Source organism: Falco biarmicus, chromosome 2, assembly GCF_023638135.1.
Source record: "Falco biarmicus isolate bFalBia1 chromosome 2, bFalBia1.pri, whole genome shotgun sequence".
NCBI lineage: Eukaryota > Metazoa > Chordata > Aves > Falconiformes > Falconidae > Falco > Falco biarmicus.
The window spans coordinates 40,910,633-40,932,030 of record NC_079289.1 but is presented as its reverse complement, the minus strand read 5'-3'; the positions used below and the strand labels follow the sequence as shown (position 1 = coordinate 40,932,030).

Sequence of the window (21,398 nt, the reverse complement as noted above, 5' to 3'; positions counted from 1 at the left end):
TTAGATCTTGCTCCAAAGGACAGAATAAAATGTTTCTCCATGATTTACTGTTCTGGAACAATATGATGCATTTAAAATGACATTCAGGCTTGTTTTCCTGGATTTTTGCACTTAAAAGGAGAAAAATCAAGAAATTTAACACCCCCCCCATCACATTTAAAGACATTATGAAGTCTGGTTGAAACAATAGCTGCCTTGCTAACTCATCTCCCCCAAATCACATGTGCTGCAATTTATAGGAATGACACAGCCCTATACTGTTTGCTTTCTTCAGTCTTCCATAGTCTAAACTGCTGCAGAGCGAAATTAACCTCCTTCTTGTCAGTCTCCTACTGCTCAGAGAGTTTTGAATAGCAGCAGGAAAATATGACAAAAGGCTCTTGTCAGTTTTAACTCTGCTGTAGTCTGTCAAATCTTTGGGTTACAGCAGTGGCATTCCAGCTGTCTGTCTGCTGATTTAGAAAGCAAGAACTGCCTTGCATTCATTCAGTTTATAGTTTTGAGACCTTCTTTTCAGATTTTTTTTTAAAAATGTAGATTCTGCAGAAGCTGATAAGGGCCTGGAAGAAGTGAATATATCCACTAATAACTCAGAGCAAATTTCCAGGTTGACATTAATTTGATTCACCCATATAAGTGGACTGCAATTTAAGTACTGCATTGCATTTTGATATCCTGATATTTCTTGATGATTAATATCTCACAGAGTGTAATGAAATTAACCAAAGTACTAGAAACATCACAAGAAAGTGATCCTGTTGAGTGTTCAACTGAATGAACACAGATAAGCAAATGGGCTCTTTTAATGTTTGAGTGTGTCTCAGGGGAATTATGTAGGTGAGTATTGGCATGTAAGAAGCTAAAGCATTAGCCACTTTAAAAATACGTTTCTTCTAAGATTTTTTAAATATTTTTTCTGCTTAGATGCAGTTATAGTTTGTATTGTTGACATCACTTAGACAATTGCATACAATGATGCTTCATGTGAGTATCAGATAGAAACCTCATTTTGAACTCCTCTGTTGCCTGTAGCTTTCTTATCACTTCAAAACAAAATGGCAAGTGAAGGAAGATCTTTACCCTGTCAGGCTTCACTAATGTATTGCAGCTCCTGTAGCGTTCTCCTGAAGTGTCAGAATGCTGTGCTGAATGTAGGCACCATTAAAAAATACCAGCTAGTTCACTACTCCCCCACACCTATCCTTTGAAGCATTTTAGAAATAAGCTGTTGTGTTGGAATAGCTTTGTCCAAGTCCTTTGAAGACAACAATTGCAAAGAAATCAAACTGCTTGCTCTCTCCTTGGCCTGGAAAGACCTGAATATTCTAGCTGTCTCTGCAGCCAACTCCACTGGAATTTGAAGAATTACTTCAAAGTTTGATTGTTGGTATCCCAACCCCTGTTAAACTCTGGACAATGCTTGGGGAATTAGTTTCAGAGCAATATTTAGGGTCTAAAGGACCATGTCTGTTTAATCTGGCAAAAGCCATCTCAGCAGTATTATTAAGCCACTGAGGGAATTTTCAAATGCTGGTATCTTTGTTCTTCTTCCTTCTGGCAAGTATCCTGAATTGCTCCCAGATCAGAGAGATGTGAAAGTCCCTTATGATTAAGGGTATCTTTGTGAGAGTGTGTGAGTGGCCCTGTGCCAGACCACTGCCTTTCATTTCTGTAAAACCCTTCACCTGCAGATGACAGACAGTAGAGTGACTGAGCAATAGCTGTTAGAAGGAAGGTGAAAGAAAGTTGTCATTGGGGTGTTGGCAGGTTCACAAATACGTTACTGTTCTTCCATACTTACCCCAAGGCAAGGTAGTGGCCATTGAATTGTGTATTGCTTTGCAAAATTGCTGCTACTTAGGCACTGGAAGAGAGAAAAACTTTTGGGTATGTTTGGTCATCAGCCTTAGAAGCTGTCCTTGCTGTTTGGCTCTGCTGCTGCCCAAGCTGCTTTTTTCTTGCTGTTTTCAAGTGTTGGTAAACAATTTGAGAGTAGATGATGCTATTGATTGAAGCAAATAGGGCAATGATTAAAGCTTCTGATATCCTACCACTTCTGTACTCAGCCAGCTCTAAAAGAATTCGAAGTGACGCTGTTGGATTCATGTGTTTTGATGCAGGCATCTGTATACTGTGACTCTCTGAGTTAGTTAATGTCTTGTACTTGGTAGGATTCACTCATCTGGAAAGTAAAAGAAAAGAACTGCAAGGGTTTAGAACAATATTTAGATGCCCTTACTTTTAACATAACTGGTTCTAAGTCATCATTGCCTGCTTTGCCTTAGAAATAGCAAAGCATGGAAGCTGACATTAGTAATTTCTTCACAAAAGTGTGCCTAAAAGATAGGAAACACATTTTTGGAGTTTTCAGAGAAATAGTTCCTAGGCAGAAGGATTAGGATTTTGCAGAATATTTTTGTTTTAGAAATACCTGGGTTTCAGCTGAATCCTGTATCTTGTCACTCTTTTTTAAAAAAGTATTATTTGTACAAGGTTTTCAGAGATAGCTGTGAAATAAACTGTCCAAACCTCTTGCATTAACTATTCTGTAGGTGGGGTGGTTTTTTCCCCAAGATGAATAGTGCTTACTAGTTTGTAAGTGAGAATCTTTCCTGATTTGCATTAACAAGGGTCAGAACCTTATTGTCAATATGGTTTTCTATTTGTAATCTAGAAGTCTTGGGGAGTTTGGTCAAGATTCTGCTGCAGAACTGCTATAGGAGGTTATGTAAATAATGAGTTTTGTATACAAGTATACAAGTAGTTGAAATTAGGTACATAGATGGCTTAAAGTGAATGATTAAAAAAACCCCAAAACAACCAAAAGCAAAAAAACCAACCCGCAAACCTCAAAGATGGTATGCAAACATATGGACCTAATCAAATTTTACTTGAGGGCAATCCTGAAAGGAGTTTATTATTGTTGTACTGTCTATGAATCAAAGAGTATTTTCACTTGAAAAGTGGTGTAAGCACACAATTTTCTTTTAGATTATATACCTACAAGTGGATACACTTGCTTTTTTGACATAATTGTCATTCTATAGACGTGTGTGTGTGTGTAGCCATAGTCTTCATCAGCACATATAATTTATAAATGCACCCAGTGCTGTGCTGTGTAAGCACTTCTGAATTCAGGACTGTCTTAATCATGGAGACTAGATTTATTAGAGAAAGGAAAAAAAAATTAATGAATAGAAATAAAAACGGATCTGCTCTTCTCTCCAAAACAAAGCATAAATGCTGAGAATAGTAAGGGTTCTAATTGTAATTCCATAAACCTCTCATAGTGTTTCTTATTTATTTATGTAGCAAAATGCATGTGAAAATTTCAACTCCCTGATCTAATTAATTCTGTTCACTAAGATTCTGACTGGCAAGTCTTCTCTAGGTTGAGCTTTTGTGGTTTTGCTGTTCATATTTCTTAATTATTTTGGTCAAAAAAGCTCTCTGTGCTCATTTGCCTCAATTAATTTCACTCAGTTATGACAATCCCAAGCAAAAGTCTTTTAAGAAGAATTTTGCATTAGTTTTTGCTTCTTTTACCCTCTAGACTCTTTCATTGGTTTTGCCAGCATGTCTGCTTTTTTGGCACACCTGCTTTTGCTGCCTAGATTGTGTTAGTTCTTCTCTCAGAATCAATCTTGAGCAGCTTGCAACCGAATGCCTGATTAAAAAGCTAGCAGACCTTGAGTGCAATTACTTCAGCTCTGTGGCGTTCACGCATTAAACCCAGTGTTAATTGTTTCCCATTTTTGTAACGAACCTTATAATAGGATAAAAACAGAAGAGATCATTTCTTGAAGTTAAAACAGCAGAAAATAAAGACATTTACTCTGATTAATCATCTCAGTATGAAATGAAACACAATCACAAGTAAACATAGAGGGTCTTTGTGCTGGATACCAGTGAAAATTGTCATTGGTACTGTTTGAAGTATTTATTCTGGAGGCTGGCACAACACACTCATTTGTCATATTTGAGTTTAGACAGAAAGCAGGATTGAGTAAAGCAGTTTTTGAGTTGCTGGTTTGGAGGAGTTTCACACCATTATTACTTATATAAGCAATATTTGGATATTAACATAGAAAAATGTCCTATATCTATATCCATATATAGATATACAATTTTCTATTCCATAGAAAAAAAGTATATCCTGTAGGTGTACAATTATTCATAGTTTTCCAGAAATTAGTAGTTCTACGGTTTTGCTTGGACTACCTATGTATGGTATCATATCACTTTAGTAATGATTTTTGTATGCTTGAAAAAATCTTAGTTAAAAATATCTTTAAAGTGGCGATAAAGAATAGCCTGAAAACATAGTGAGCTGAGTGGTATCACAGACTAATGACCTCTTCTAAGATTAAAACAACTCTTGTAATTATTGGAAAACTTACATTTAGGTATTTTCACAACCATTTAGTGGAAGTGTTTATGCAGCATATCCTGTTCTCACCATTACTTGGTAATGGGTCTTCCTGTGTTTATTTTCCAAGAGGTGCCTTGGCCGTTTGCGGGTGGATAGCTACTGAATTCTGCAAGGGAATGTCTGAACGGAGGGAGGAATGTGTGTAATTCTATTTGTTACTGTTTTAAAAATCAAAGCATGGAAAGGAATATGTTAAGTAAAATTCATCATCATAAAAGTGAAATTAGGAAATTAAAGAAGAGATAAATTAGTTATGAGAAGAAACAAAGGAAGATCTGCTTCTGCTTTTTTTTTTTTTTTCCTTTTTTTCCTTTCTTTTTTTAAGGAAAGTATATGCCCAGAAACAACCAGAAACCATAATGTTATAATGATTTCGATCCATCAAGCAGGACACATCGCTTAACTGTAGTAATCATATGGAACTCTTACTGCTATCTTTTTTATTTCCCTATAGCTCTCTTGTTGTCTTTACTTCATCCAGTCTTCAATCAGTTTGTAAATTTTGTGAAAGAACAGCCTTCTTTCCTGTGTTATATGAGTATTACCTCTCACAGTGCTGCTCTTCTGTTTTCTCTTCTGTCCTTCCCCTGCTCAGTGTTAAGACTTTTATAATCAAGTAAATGGAAATCATAAACCTATTTCTTCTACCTCAAATTATGAAATAATTAAATATTTATTCTTTGGATAGCGTTTGCCATCTGAGCATCTTAAATTCACTTGCAAATAACATGTTAGCTTTCAGAAGCATTGTGCCTAGCTGAAAAAAGGCAGTGATCTTTCCCACCTATCAATAAGGAGAAATGTTGAGTGTTTCACATCACTGGCAGCTGACAGCAGCTGGCCACCATTGGGGGTTCTCAGTACCTGGAAGATAGACCCCAGATACCTGATTCTGAGTCTAATTGGAAACTTTCTGTTTATTACAGTGACTTACATTTTATTACACATGAAATCTGTCACAGAGTCCATATTCTAGCTCCATGTCCTGTACTTTAATCACATGATCACCCTCCCTCCCCTGGGTGAGAATGACTACTTATATCCTCTCACATGTTAACATCTCTGTCATTTTCAGTCTAGCTTAGAAACTCAGTATCATGAATTATTTAAGATGCTACTTGTCTGACCTGGCACCTGATTTTAATTGTTAAGATTCAGGCTAGCATTCCAGATGGTGCCCTCTACCAGGGTTGCACAAACTGGACCTGGTCAGTGTTTTGCCATTTCTAAGGAAAGTTCCAGCTGTTAGTCATTTTGCTTGTTACCGAGTGTCATTTGAGATGATACTAGTAGGCAAAGTCCTGAAGGATATTTGGCATTACTGCTCTGGTGGATATCTGTAGCCACTGTTATTGAGTAAGCAGTTTCATTTATGCCTGATAGTCATCTTAGGGGGGGGGCGGGGGGAAGGATGAAATAAAAAAAAAATAATCAAGAAATTAGAGCACATCTGTCTTTCTTTTCCTTCCATCTGTCAATCCAGGGCATGTGCCGTATCAATTTTTTCCTAGTGGAAAGCATTTGGCTTCTTCATTACAAAGTTATTTACTTACAGTTTGTTGTTTGATAATTTTTGCTACTTTTACTGTTTTTATTAGGACTGCTATTCAAAATACATTATCCAGAGGGTTTCTAGTTTCACTTCGAGAGATTTTGGACTATGCATTTTCCTAAGGAATGATACATAACCTTGCCTCTATGGAGCAAAACCCATACCCTTTGATCTTTTTCAAAGTGCACATAAGGCATTTCTCTAATCTGTTATATATACATGGTTTAGGCTCTTGTATGCATTAGGTGGAGAATGAATTAGTCATTTTGATTGTATTACTTTCAATAAAACTAGTTACAATAAGTATTATCTATGACTATTCCATGGAAAAAGATAATTTTGTGATAAGCACTTATCCAAATGTAGTCTTACCTGCTTTTTTCCCTAGTTCCAGGAAATCTTCCAGAGAAATGCCTGATACAAAAAAAAAAAAAAAAGACTGATCTAATTAGCCTACCTGCTGTTTTTCTTCAGTACATTGTTTCAGCTGTTGTCACTGCCTCAGTGCAATCTGTGTGCTGTTTTAAGGAGTAAAGGGAATACATCTGTACTGAGTGGGACTTCTATGGCTATTCTATAGCCTGCATATATGTGAGGACCGGTCTGGCCAAATGTGATGCATGCTTAAACACTTGAGTAGTTTGGCCACTCTGTCTTTGCATAATGGAGGTATTAATGGAATAATTGCCTGTTAGTGAAATCAGCAATCCGTACTGCTGCGCAAGGCCTCTGTTACCTTCTGAAGTATAACTTCAGGATTTGGCCTTTAATGAAACGTGCCTGTCATTTCATACTGAAATGTCGATCTCGCTTTGAGTGCCGCATAAATTTTGACTACTTTTTTTGGCCATTGTGTTATTCAGAACTTGAGGGTATGCTTCATATATAGTTCATTAATTACACATAAGAATTTGATCTCCATTTAGAAACTAGAGAGAGAAGCTATTAAAAGAATATATACTTAATTGATTCTGGGAAGTTCAGGCACGAGGAGTCTGCACACACAGAGAAAACACTGACACACAAAACACAATGTCAAACCTAAGTGATAATTTAATATGCTCAAAGCTTGTTTAAGAAGCCATAATCAGATTTATATTTTTATATCCAAAGAACACTTATTAGTACACACTGGAAAAGAAAATCCAACACTAAAAGGCAAAAAAGTAGATTATGTGTGATGAGTGTCTTCACTACAAAAGATAGTATCTGTGAGTAATGTAATTTAGATTAGAAAGGTTGGTAAAGTCAGAAACATTCAGAACAATGACTGTTAGATGACAAGAAAAACTTGGGATTTTATTAGCTTTAGTGCTAGTGAAAATGCTGATAAAGAAGTTATAATCCTATTGATATCAGTGGGAAACCTTCCAGTTACTTTACTAGGTTCTAGGTTAGGCCCATGTTTATTCCTTCTACAAATGAAATTCAAAATTGTGTGAACAAGAATTAAAGTCTCCATTTTGGAGAATTTTCTCAGCCTTGAAGCTGTTTTGCCTGCTCTTTTTGCTGCTTTATTTGTATTACTAGCAACTGTAATGTAATGACATCTTCCTCTGCTCATTTGCTCTAAAAAAATAATAACTTTCCATTTTCAGATTGTTGCTGATGTAGGTGTGGTTATCTGCCATTTTTGACTAGTTATCACCCTACTTGCAGTTCCTGTGGAAGTATCTCAAGCTTCCATATCTGTGATCTGTCAACAATAGAGATCAAACCAGGGGGTTTGGATGCGTTCTTTACGTGCCTTGTCAACCTGTGAAGACTGAGATAAGATGGCTTCCACAGGCACTGAGCTCTGTGATGTATTGTACAGTTTGATAACACCTGAAATATCAGAGTACCACCATGCATCTTCTTCCATCTGTCATAGTAGTACGTATCAGAAAGGATCCTCATCTACTACTATGTGAGAAATTGATATTAAAACAATAATGCAACTCGGTTCAATTTGCCCATAAATAGATATCATTTCATGGCCTAATGCTGAATTATCACTCAGAAATGTGTCCTGTCTGTTCTGTAAATAGCTAGTAATGTAACATAGAACATGTCATGACATAATAGCAATATTCGTAAACCATTGCTTCAGGTTTAGGTACAACCTCTTTGTACTTCTTTTTTTAATAGTCTCTGGAAAACAAAGACACACAGGACATGTCCGTATACCTTTACAATATTTTTGTGAAGTGTAATTTCATCCCTTTGTGGCTCATTGTTTTTCATGCTTTCATTGAAATCAGTATTGTTGCATAAAATAAAATGTGAAACAGGTTTGTGCTTGTCAGTTTGCCTAATGAAAAGCCAGCATTTGCAAATTTGTATAAATTACCCTTGAAATGTTAGTAAACATTGGGCTCAAAAGTCAGCAGTCTTTGGCTATCTGTATTACTAGATGTGGTCATGTGCTCTAGGTGGAAAGTGCACAAATAAGTCCATCAGTTTCAAACATTGGGATCAAAGGTGATGGCATCCAACAAATTCTGTGAAATAAGAAACTTGCTAGTATCTACATTTGAAAAAAAAAACAAAACCAAAAGCCAATCAATAAATGGTTTATGTTCAAAGTAAATTTCCAATGACCTGCTTTCTCTGGTTTTGTAGACAGATAATGTAGATGTCACAGGCCAAGATCGTATGAAGGTCGGTAGTTTTGAATATGTGACTTAGTGGATCTGTTTCTAATAGAAGTTGAGTAGCAATAGATGGATATTAGCATCAGTTGATGTAACTTCATACACTTCTGTGATGTTATTCTTTTAGACCACTAAAAGAAAGAAAGAAATTCACCAGTGTGAGTTCATTTTACTAACATTAAACTCAGCTAGCACAAATTAGGTTATATCATCAACACTAGAACATGAACACAGACTATCAAACTTATATTTTTGGCTTATTCCAAGGGGACTCATGGCATTGGCATTATTACTTAAAACTATCCAGATGATAGTCAGAGTTCTTGTTTTCCCTGTAACTTCTAACGTGTCAAGAGCATGTCATATGTAATTTGTGGAAAATACTGAAAATTGGATGAAGTATAATAATAATAGTGATTTTTGTCAGTTCTCATTTGACTTCTACTTGAAGCCAACAGAAAATATATTTCTAATTACCCTCACAATGATACCTATGACAGTATCTGCTGTTTCGATAGTATATTAGTACCACTGTCTTCTCTGTGTAGCTGATTTCCATGCAAAAAGGCCTTATTTTTCATGTTTCTTTTTTCATCTAGTATGTTAATAAATGATGCTTTAGCTTCCTCAATGGCCAAGCTGCTGAAGCATATTTTATATTTTTTTCTAGAAGTCTCTGTGAACACCTTAATATGCTTACTCTTCATTTTGCATCTTATTTGGGACTATAATTTCATGTAGTAGAGGTTTCCCCCAATAGTCAACGTGCCACAGGAATGAAAGACCCATTATCACAATAAAAATAGCCCATTCAACCAGTGAAAATCCTAACATTCTCTGTGGTTTTAATTTTCCAATCTTTGATTTGACATCATAAGATATTGCCAGGCAGATGTACATATGTGGTGTACATGGTGGAAGAAGAATTGATAGTACTTATAATATGTATTGTTCTCTGAAGTGAAAAGCTGGGGATTGATTTGTTTTTTCATTTTATGTAGCATGTGTTTGCGTATGCAAAATGAAAACTCCAAAACTTTGGAAGTTCAAAAGAAGTTAAAAATAAACCCAAACACCACAAAATAAATTTAGAAATCTGCTCTTAGGAAAGCAGTTCTTAAGGACATCCTGTCCCAGGTAATAAAACATAGGGGGTTTATGGTGCAAGTACATTGTTGCCTGGTTCTTTTTCTAGCAGAGATGTAGATATGTTTTAAAAGGGGTGTTTTAATTAACTTACACTTTGTGGAATCGATTGAGATAATAATATTAGTTTCAAAATTAAAATATTATAGAAATTGCATGTTTCCCAGAGTGCACCAGCTTAACTGCATTACCCTTGACAATCATGTCCACTTTCAGCTTTTCCAGTGTGGATCCATTTATCTAATGTGACAGCTATAGCGTCCATTGTGTTAATAGATGTACAGCTCCTTTTTAGAATCACAGCATGTAAAAGGTCTTATCCTCAAAGGGCAATGCTGCTGCTGTTGCTGTTTCTGCTTTCCATGCTTGTAGGAGAAGACATGACTGCTGACTTAGAATTAGTTGTAACCCAGTGAGCTGTCAGTGGCAGATACCCGTTACACACACCAGTACTGGTTCAGGAGGCTAGTACTAGTTCAGTTCTAATGTATTTTTCTCCCTACAGCATCCCTAAATTGAGAGGCACCTCCCTTACCTTCCTCTTGCCCCCATGCTGATACAGGATATCCTTGGAATCTTTATGAGAATTAACTTTTTTTTTCATATATTAATCCTTGCTTTATTGAGAAGCAATATGATCATCTTAATTGCATTTCCTCAGACTCACAAATAAAAATGAAGACTGACATCATGATATCACTATGACTACCTTTACATCCCTGTGATACAAAACTTCCTAGTGGACAGCTGGTCATTTGCTGCTAAATCTATGGATTTTGAAGTGTGTTTTTCTTCCTGTTATATACACAATTAAAAATGAGGTATTCAAATCCTGGGTTTACCTTCAATATAGAGGACTTCATCTCCCCGGATCAAAGATTGCTACCTTTACACAACATCTGTGGCCCGCTTGATTTCCAAGGTTATATGCCATACTAAAGAGTACTAATGGAACAGATTACTAAAGGAGTTTTTATCACATCTTTTTCCTGAAAATCACTAGAAAGTTTCCTGCTTCCTCGTACTGTGCAGCTCTGCGTATCTCTTCTAGTGACTGACAGTGCTGAAAGAATAAGTACACAGGACCTCTGTAATACAGTAAATATCATCCTTAACACTAAGATGCAGTATCAAGAATTATTGTTGGCATGGTAACACATGTATCAACATAATTAATAATGCTTAGTTAATAGAATACTTCCTTAACTCATTAAATACTATAAGCATGCTTTATGTCACCATCATAAATATAACTGCAAAGTATAGCAGCCAATATTTTCATATGTGACAACAATAAGGCTATTTTTATAAGCAGCCTCCAGATAATGTACATTCCTCAGATGGGAAATATTCACAATAATTTATTCTCACATTTTAAAATGCAATTTATAGTTAAAAGAAAGTCTCAGAAACTTCATTACTTCATTCACATTACTGAAGCCAGATGCGTTTTAGAGAATGTAAATCAGGGCAAATTTATTATTATAATTAAACTTGTAAAATTTCAGCAACAGCTGTTTTCTACATTTTAGTAGTTCATATACATTATTGATCAACACATGCTTTTACTAATTTAAAAGTTCTCAGAGTGTAGAGAAGTTATGCTGGTATTGTTATAATTGGTACAGTGCTTCTGCAATGCTTCAATTGAGTGCACTTATAATGTGCATTATCTGTCTTGCTAGAAGCTCATCACCAAAATCAAACTAAACAAATAAATTGAAGATCACTGAAGTCTTTAAATTACTAAAGATCACATGAAGTATAACTCTGTTACAACTGAATTGTTTATATGTGAGTTCTTTGCACGTTGTAAAACAAATTTCTTCATATAAAATGTGCCAGAGCAACAGATAAGTCAATGTAATATCTTTTTGTCAGTGAGGTCTGTTTATTTAGGTTCTTGTATCCTAAATACTTAATGACAGTTAAAATTTCAGGTATTGAATGTCTAAAGTCAGATGCCTAAATAGTTACGAATGTTGTTCAAGATCTACCTCTTCTTACTGGTAGGTTAGCTTTGAGCATTTACATTTGAAAACTTTGAATTTCATGTTGCTGTACTATCAAGGAGTATAATAATAGAGTTATCAAAGGAACTAATTTGTCTTAATTCTTCTAATATGTGTCCTACGTTTAACTAGTCATCTGTAGTCCAAGCCTGAGAACGGACAGCTCAAACAGGCATTTTACTGTTATTTTACAATCTCTTATTTTTTAGGATGGCATGAATGTTCGTTCACTAGAGCTGCCTCTCTTTCTCCATTAACTTACAAATGTGTTTAGAAAACTGTCCTAGATACAACACTATTTTTTAATAGATATCTACAAAGTTATTATAGTTATTTGCCACAGAATTTCTGGTAAGAAATATGTAACAAATATAGCAAAGTGTGGTTTACTAACATGTAGCCATTTGGGTGAATAATGTTTCTGAACAGTAGCTTGGTCTACTGGTAGCACACCTGGTTATTTTGGTTTTTATTGTGTACAGCAGTTTCCATTTCTCCCTCCCCACTTGCCTTGCCATGCATCTGAGAGATTAGTTTGCATAATTGTAGGCTTAGAACTGATTTCCTGAGTCTCATACAAATAATTTTGGAGGATGGAGGCTAAAACGTAAAATGTTGAAAATGTATTAGTATTTTACCAGACTCCCAAGTTGAGCAAGGTGATTTAGACCAGGTTAAATTGTAACATTCAGCTTTCCTGTTAGGTAAAATTTACCTTGCAGTAAAGATGATTGTAGATGGATACAGTGCTTATTAGGAAAAGGGGTATTTGCCTTCTAAGTGGAAATTGGGAAGGTAAAACTATATTCCTGTGTTTGGTGTCTTCAGTTAAAGGTTTGACAGACTTTAGTGTTCTGATTTAATGAATAAATAAATAAATAAATAAATAAATAAAATGCAACAAAACTCAGGAAGAATTTGTGGCACGAAGACTGTAGTTTCATGGAAAAAAAATGAAAGAACATCACTACATAAACAAAGGAAGAAAGTGGTAATACCTCAAAAGATGACTGAAACCATAGGGTTTGACAACAGGTCTGTCTTCATTCACTCTCTCTGCAGAACTAAAACAACTCCCCAGCCAGAGTGGCTGTTCATTCCCCACGTTTAAATGTGCTCAGGACCATGAAGCAGACATTTCCTCCCCAGTCAGTGTTCAGACTGTAATTGCTAGTATTTTTCACCCTGAAGAAAAGGCTGGTTCTCTGCAGCCTAAGCAGCAAGAGATATAATATGTAATTATATTTATGCTTTCTTTTAATATTCCAGTGCAATTTACTGATTTCTATGAAATTTTAGTACTGCAAAATTGAGCAGAAGAAATCAAATGATTGACTGGTATAACTACAATTTACATTCTGAAATCAATACCAACATTGTTACCTTAGGGGGAAAAAAACAAGTAAATACCTAACCACTTCAGCAATTTATATGGGTAGCATGGTATGAAGATGCAGTATGAATTCCTTTTTCTTTTTTCGTTCTTAGTTTAGCCTGAAAGATTGGTGGAGACCTTATCTATCTCCATTACTTGGTTCTGTGGGTAAGATACCAAGATGGGCATGGAGAATGGATTACCCTGTGATGCCAGTAGCATTCCTGAATAAGGATGGCCACAGGGACTGCACAGGGGAGTTTAGTTTAGATGCAGCTGAAAAAATTAATCCTATTTCTCTTAGCAAATTGCAGGGATCTACTGCACAATTTTTACATAACACAGAGTTCAGCCAAGAATATCTGGGAGAAGTAAGAATGGCTTTCGCTAAGAAAGTAGAATGATTTTATCTCAGATTCATATTCTTTTCTAAGCTTAAGTGAAAATGAAAGAAGGCGTTTGTAAGTGATCACTGAGCCAAATTATATGACGCACTATTTGAGGCACTTTGTGGCCTTCCTGCGAGATACACTACAACTACACTCTTTCGGAGGTTAAAGTCCAAAAATAGATTTTCATTCATTTTTCTGATTTGGAAAAGAGAATGTAGATTATAGGTTATAGGGGGCTTTCATTAATTGAATCAGAAGAGAAAAAATATATAATAAACCTTTATTTATAAAACAGTCTAATACAGCAACCATATATTAATTCAAAAACCTTGACAGTTCTTTCTGTGGAGCAAATACAAGTGCAGATATTTTTTGTTTAAGTTTCCTGTTGTATTTTAGTTTAAAAAGAATCTCCTTATCCCACATCATGCTCTTGCCACATTAGAACAAGTACTGTTTGTGCTTCCAGCATAGGAATTTAAGAGAAAAATATGATTTATCTTAGAGAAAACAAGGGTTTAAACTACAGTTTGTCAAAATTTTATTTTAAAGCTTGGTGGTGCCCAACACATCTTTTATCTTCCCCTCTGAAGCTGTTATTAGTCTGGTTTTCCTAAATAACAGCTTCTATTTATGGTTTTGATCTCATAAAAAATAATATATCCATGTTTTAGTACATGAACCGGGATTTTTTATTTTTATCCTGGGAGGAGCAAACTTTATCAGACAGACATCTTCAACAAAGGACCTCCAATGAAGCACATTTTTTTATTGTGTCCTTACATTTTCTTGAATTTGTGCACAAAAAATATCTTCATTGTCATTATAATTTCATAGTCTTTTTAGAGTATTTGTCTATTGTTTACACTTGATTTTATATTCATATATTTACTCTCTGACTTTTCTGTTCATAAGCAGGGTTTAAGTTTCAGTAAAGTGTGTCATGTATAGATTCTTCTGTTTGTCTTCCTTAAAGTTAAATTGTTCTTTCAGGTTTTTCTTTTAAGCCTCCATATCAGCAATCTTTCCATAAGCAAAATATTCCAAGAATGTTTTCTTTGTCTTTGGTTTTCCTTCATAATATTCCTTTGTCATCTTAATACAAAGTATGGCATAATAGTTCAGAAAGGGAAGGGAAAGAATTTTTTTGATGCAAAATCTCCGTATATGAAATCAAAGAGCTGAAAGACAATTGAATATGTCTCATGCTTGAATATATATTATGATATGCAAACATATGGCCCATTCTGTAATTCTTAATTTGACGTGGTGTGAGTTGGATGTTTTGGTGACTTCTGCCTGTCTGGAAAATGAAGGACAGAAATCAAGGCTCTTAAATTGCACCAACTATATTGAGTGGAGAACAGGGCATTTTGTTTAAAGTACCTAATTTGTAAAGTCAGAAGACAGCTCAGTTGGTTAAAATTCAGCAGATTCAATTTGCAACAACCCAACGTAGAAATGTGGGGTTTTTAATTATAGCTTGTTTTGTAACAATGGATAGGATCCGTAGCCAAATCTATCCCTGTATTCTGCAGCGGAACAATAGTATAATTACTTCTTGGATTCCTGATTAGTAAAAACAGTACAATAGTTGTACAAAGCTTGAAAATCTGTTTTTTTCAGAATAGAACAATCTCACCATGCAGAAGATCCTCTTAATGCTGATTTCTGTAACTTAATATTTGATTCAAGCACATAGTTGGAAGTAAAATGCATTTTAGAAGCTAGTATACAATGGAAAGCACCAAACAGTTTTGAAAACAAGTGTTCATGCATCCTACGTTAAATATATGTTTCCAACGCAGCTTGTAACTCATCTGCCATAGAACATTCCAAACACTCAGTATCACATGGCATGATCTTTCCTCTACTTCAGACTTTGAACACTCAGGTAAACAAAATAACTTACACTATTTAAAGCCCACTTTCTGCCAGTATGAGGGGGTTTGGGAAAATAAGGCAGCAGCAAAAGGCTTAGTCTCATAAGCAGTGCCCAAACCTCACTGGCTTTGACCTGCCTTTTCTACAAATCCGTGCTGAGTTACAATTCCTACCAATTCTTTTGCTTAAATAAGGATTTCAGGATTGTATCTTTAATGCTGTATGCCACTTTCCAAAGCAATAGATTTGTATGGAATGAAATTACAAATTCTGGTATCAGAATACATTTTATACAGCTAGGATTGTCAGAAATAAAGTACTTCAGCAGAAAGTCACGTTTTCAGCACTGGAGTATTAATAAACGGCTCCAGATATTTCTCAGTTTTATTTTCAGTTATAATTCACAGATTCACAAAAGGGTTGGGGTTGGAAGGGGCCTCTGGAGGCCCTCTAGCCTGACCCCTATAATCAAACAGGGACACATAGAGCCGGTTGTCCAGGACCATGTTTGGATGGTTTCTGGATATCTCCAAGGAGGGAGACTCCACTCTGGACTACTTGTGCCAGTGCTGAGTCACCCTCCCAGTAAAAAAGTGTTTCCTGATGTTCAGAACCTCCTGTGTTTCAGTTTATGCCTATTAATACCTGTGCTGTCCTGTCACTGGGCACCACTGAATCCCTCATATCAAGACAACAGAAGTGAGGAAAGCAGGACAGAAGAATATGAGGAAGGGAAAATGATAAGCTGTGACTGAAATGTACTTGTAAAATGTTTTCAGTATCTCCAGATGAAATATTGTAATGAAGAAAAATGCAATATGCTATGTCAAGCACAGTTTCTACTTTTCTGTGTTTGATCAATAAGATCAGAAATACCCCCCATCCTCTACCATCCATTCCTCCCCTCCACCCAAGAGATCTTGTTCATATTTTAATTGACATTTTCAAGTACCACAGCTATTACTTATATTCAGTAATTCCCCAAATTACAATTGTTAGAAAGTACTAGGAACGTGTTTAGTTTTGTTACAGCAGGAAGGAAGCAGCTAGAACAGTTACATGTGTGGATGATTTGATATAATTGTGGTTGTTACTATGACTTAAAAAAATATTTGCCAACCGACCACCTGGTCTGAAAACTGAAGAAAAGATGTGTTCCTATTACGCTCAAACTGTTCTTTTATCAGCACCAGAGTTTGCTATCCTTTTTGACCACCTAAGATACAGAATTAATTCTTCTCTGTTTTTTTTGTGGGTGTGAAGTCATGCTTTACCTGGATATGTTTTATAGAATCAGCTGCAATAGGTGATTGAAAGAAAAATGATTCCATGTAACTGAAACCAATTTTCCTGATTTTTAAACTCAGCCCAGGTTCAAAAACTTATTGAGACAAATCGTTCTGAATTATTTATTGAAATTACTTTTACACAGGTGAAAATGATACAGGTTTGACTGAATTTCCTTTTGGTTTCATGTTTCACATAATAGTGATGTGATATTTCCTGTTTAAAAATAAAGACTGGATGTTTTTCATCACCTGAAGAAAACCCGTATTTTGCCCGCCTCCCCTAGTGATGGCTTATGATTGAATATGTCACAGACTTTAGATCTGAATTTTGTCCAGGTGTTGTGAACCTGAACCATCACCTTACCTCATGCTGTATATAATCCTGCATATGTTGTAGCCTAATTAAAATTGTAATTACTTGTTACCATTAGTCCCAGTGTTGTATCCACTATAAAATTCATTACTCAGAGAAGCTTGACTCTGTCTTCAGGTAAAAGAATTCAAAGCAGCATTTGGTTGCACAAGGGAGCAGATAAATACAGACATGGTCTAAGCGTGTTGTAGCCTGTTCTTCTGAAAGAAGAGTCCCTGATACAACTGTAGAGAGAAGAAAATCAGTGTAGGAGTGAGGGGCTCAGCACTGGATCAGGACCATGGGTCACAGTCTGTGTGCCGAATGCCGTCTTCTGGGAGCGAGTGTCTGTGCCTTCCCCAAACCGGGTGCCCACGGGGTGTGCGTGTGGGTTCGCTGGCACTCCAGGCTGGACCAGATGGAGTAGGAGGCCCTGGGTCTAGATAGGGCCATCAGGTAGCCAGAGGGCCTGTGCAGGTATTTGAGGAGACCCAGGAGCGCGGGGTGTGTGTGGGGTGAGTGTGTGAGTGCTGCATGTGTGCAATGAGCACCCCCTGGGCCAGCTGGTGATTTGGGGACCTGTGGGGTGGGTAAGGGGGTGCAGGGGTGCCTGGCAGGCAGAGGGGCTGTGCTGGTTCTCAGGGGATCCATGAATGTGCGTGTGCTTGTGAACCCGGAGAGTGTGGTGTGTGCGCTGCACCGGTGACCTTCTGCCTCTGCCAGCCCCAGAGGAGGAGGGGACGTGGCTGCCTGTGTCTGTGTCTGGTGTGAGACCTGAACGTGGGGGCTGCTGGGGGCAGCGCCTTGTCTGTGGCCATCTGTGTGACCGGCTGTGTCCATGTCCATGTCCCGTATGTGTCTGTGTGTGTCTGTGCCTGTCTGTGGGATACACACAGCCTCGGTACTGCAGCAGCTTTGCCAGTGCGAAGGGGAAGTGGCAGACATGTCTCTCAGGCGGGGCAGAGACCCCAGGTCCCCGGGCACTGGATAGGCACCAGCAGCCAGGCAGGAGGGTTGTGGACCACGCAGTTGGAGGAGGTGACACATACCACATTACTTAATACTGTCATAAGCTCTCAGTAGGTTGAGTGACAGCCTTCCCTAGCAATGAACATGACGTGCCTAAGCTTAAACATTTGTGTTGAGTGTCTCTTTGCAGAAGGGTTTTCCCCCTCATTGTTTTGATGGTACAGCTTACTAAAGTTTCGAGATGGACTGCATGCTGCCTGTTCATCGTCTCTGGAACTGGATCACTGTTTATGTGACCTTCAGATTTTTTTATAATCACTTATGATTTGTGGGGTCCTCAATGGGAGGCTCAGAAAGCCAAACTGATATATTTTTTTCTTTATCATTTAAGGCATGGATTAAAAAAATTATAGCACTATGAGCTGAAAAGTTGCCAGTATTAGTGTTAGGCCTGTGCCATTTCACTGTCTGACTGGTTCCTGTCAGTGTAGTCAGAGCAGATTTGGTCTAGTATAAGGAGCTTTTGTTACCCAAGACCAGTGTTTTCACTATGTAACTCATTAAACTGGCCATTTTGGTAATGATATATTTTTCTGTTTATTTAGGTGGTTAATTAATTACAGGGGTTTGATTATTTTGCAGAATCTTAAACTTTCATCTCCTGCCTTACTTTAAGGATTTATTTTCTCAGTCATTCATATTTTCTAATGGAGTCATATTTTAGTTTAAAAAAATGAAAGTAATCTCCTTTTCCTGTGCCTCTTACTGATCTTGCTAAGTGACATAAATTCCTACTTCGAAAAAACAGACTTCTAAATTTGGGTTACTGAAAATAAATGCAGAAAGAGAAGATTTTAAACTGTCTGGTTAGCTATATATATATATATATATTCATATTGAAGGGAAAGATCCTGCTAGCAATTAAAAAAAAAAAAAAAACCAAAACCCAAACCAACAAAAAACCAGTTGTTCAGGGTGGCAATTCCAGAATGAAAAAGTTGTAAGAGAGAGTAACAAAGTGTGACATGAATGTTTGCTTAATAAGGGTATATAGAGTTAAGTCCTCTGCTGATGTAAACGAACACAACCCAAGGACTCAGAGGATCTATTTGGTTTTGCTACAGCTGGATTCTAATCCTAAAGCTAGAAAAGGAACTTAAAAGTAAAATGCTAATTACAAAATCACAGCCAAGAGCAAATAGTATTACATTTATTTCTATACTGAATTAACAGTAATCCAAAATTGACTTAATCAACTATCTATGTCCACCCAAGGGAGATGAATAAAAAGTAACCTGGTAGGGGATATTGATCATCATATAAAATGGTAGCAATTAACATTAACAAATAGTTTTTAATAAGCAAACGTACAGTTAGTACTGTTAACTTGAGGTTTTCCTCAATTAAAAAAAAAAAAAAAAAGTGTGAAAAAGGAGAGTCAGAGCTAAAAGAGAGTCAGGGCCTGATGCTTTCTCCATTAACTTCAGGAAAACTTGGATTTGGGATGGATACCAGACACCTGATTTTAACTAGTTAAAAATAAGTAACTAGTGCAAGATAACCTGTTGTGGTAGCTTCCTGATATTCCTTTATCTACTGACTCTGTAGGAATCTTGAATACTTAACTTTCAGATGGCTAATACTGGTAAGAAAGTAACCACTAAACAGTTATTAAGCTTAATGCAAACTTTGTGAATGTCTTCTTTATTCTAAACCAATCTAGCTAACCAGATCACTCAGGCTCCCTGCTGCTGAAACTCATTTTTGTGGGAAGATGTGCTTAATTTAAACACTCTCTTGAGATACTCTTGAACTAGTTGTTTCTAGTGCTTCAAAAATGCAGTATTTTGATCCATGAAGACCTGTAATACCCCTTTCATGAATCCCATAGTCACGGTTGCAAAACAATTTGCAGCAGTGCTCTGGAGCTCATGGGGAATCACTGTATCATTCTGTGGTAACAATCCACAAAGCTGAGTTATTTCTCCAGATGAGAGATTAAAAATCAATAATGGTTAATTAATCCAATTGTACACTGCAGATTATTTTTTTTTTTTTTTCATATAACTGTGGGTTAGGTTTTTTTTAAGAAGTTCAGGAAAATTTGTGTTTCTGGCTCTCATTCACTGTGTTGTTTTGAACAAATATGTGCTGTTTATTTTTATTTCTCTTACCAGAATTATAATGGCTTATTCCCTCATTGCATTCTGTGATTCTTTCTTGACCACTGTGATTTCACAGATATATTATCAATCTTAAATATCCTTATTAGTTAGATAATTGATATCAATTAAATATCCTAATAGATATGTATTTATATATCCTTCTATTCCTGGAAAATGACAACCATTTTTATTGGTTTGTTTAAGTTGGTGGAGGGTTTTTTTTTTCGGTATGAACTATATAATAGTACAGGTTTTAACCTCAGAAATATATACTTACTACATTTTCTGATGTCATTTGCTTTCCATAACGTAGTTTGCAACAGCTTCTGCTTGTCAGAGAGAGTTTTTATAATTTACACTGTCAAAATTATGAGGAATATACCTAACTGTCTACTGATCACTTTCTTATAAGAAACTTACTTCACAGATGAGCATGTGCTTTGAAATTTGGTTCTCCTGCCTGCCATCGTCCCTGGGTTGCTCTAAAAGCAAGCCACAAGAAAAAAAAACCAAAACAAACAAACCCAAGCAAACACAATAATGATTGCATTGTAAGCATTGCCAGGAATCTATTTGTATGTCAAAAGTTTAAAAAAAAAAAATAATCAGGAGAACAGAAAAGAAGAGCACTAATCAGTGTGTCCTGTGCTCTTCTTTGTAGTCCCAGCGCCGTGTTACATTTCACCTCCCCGATGGCTCCCAGGAAAGCTGCAGTGACAGTGGTCTGGGAGACCACGAGCCGGTGGGTGGTGGAACCCTGATCTCACACCCTCTCCCTCTGGTTCAGCCGCAGGACGAATTCTACGACCAGGCTTCACCAGACAAGAGGACTGAAGCTGATGGCAACTCGGACCCCAACTCGGGTGAGTCACTGTCAGTGGTCTGCTTATCTGAGTTGCTTTGGTAACTTGGTTACTTTCCTTTTCATCCCTTTGAGCTTTGCAATGGTTGAGATGTTTTTAAGCATGTGCAGGAATATTTGGTCATGTTATCTTGTAATGTTTTGTAGGAAATAATGTAGTTTGCCTGAAGTACCTCATGTTTTAATTTGACTATAGAAAAAAACCAGCTCCACACTAATTGCACAGTAAGTGAGACCAGCTGGGGAGAAGGAACTCCTACAAAGTAGCATGCTTTTCTTGATGCTTGCAGTGCTGTTGCTATTTAACGTTGGATTTTGTTTTAGGAAAGTCA

At 36.6% G+C, this 21,398-nt stretch overlaps 1 protein-coding gene across 2 annotated transcripts in view; it reads left to right on the top strand.

Moving 5' to 3' along the window:
* LOC130144757 (protocadherin-9-like) overlaps nucleotides 1-21,398 on the top strand; it is a 469,661-nt gene that overhangs the window by 195,984 nt on the left and 252,279 nt on the right. For both annotated transcript variants that reach the window (XR_008820233.1, XM_056328866.1), the window contains exon 2: nucleotides 20,992-21,067. Coding sequence is in view for 1 of the 2 variants with exons in the window: in XM_056328866.1 (XP_056184841.1) it covers nucleotides 20,992-21,067 (76 nt within the window). In the remaining variant the exon portion in view is untranslated. The remainder of the gene's footprint in view (nucleotides 1-20,991; nucleotides 21,068-21,398) is intronic.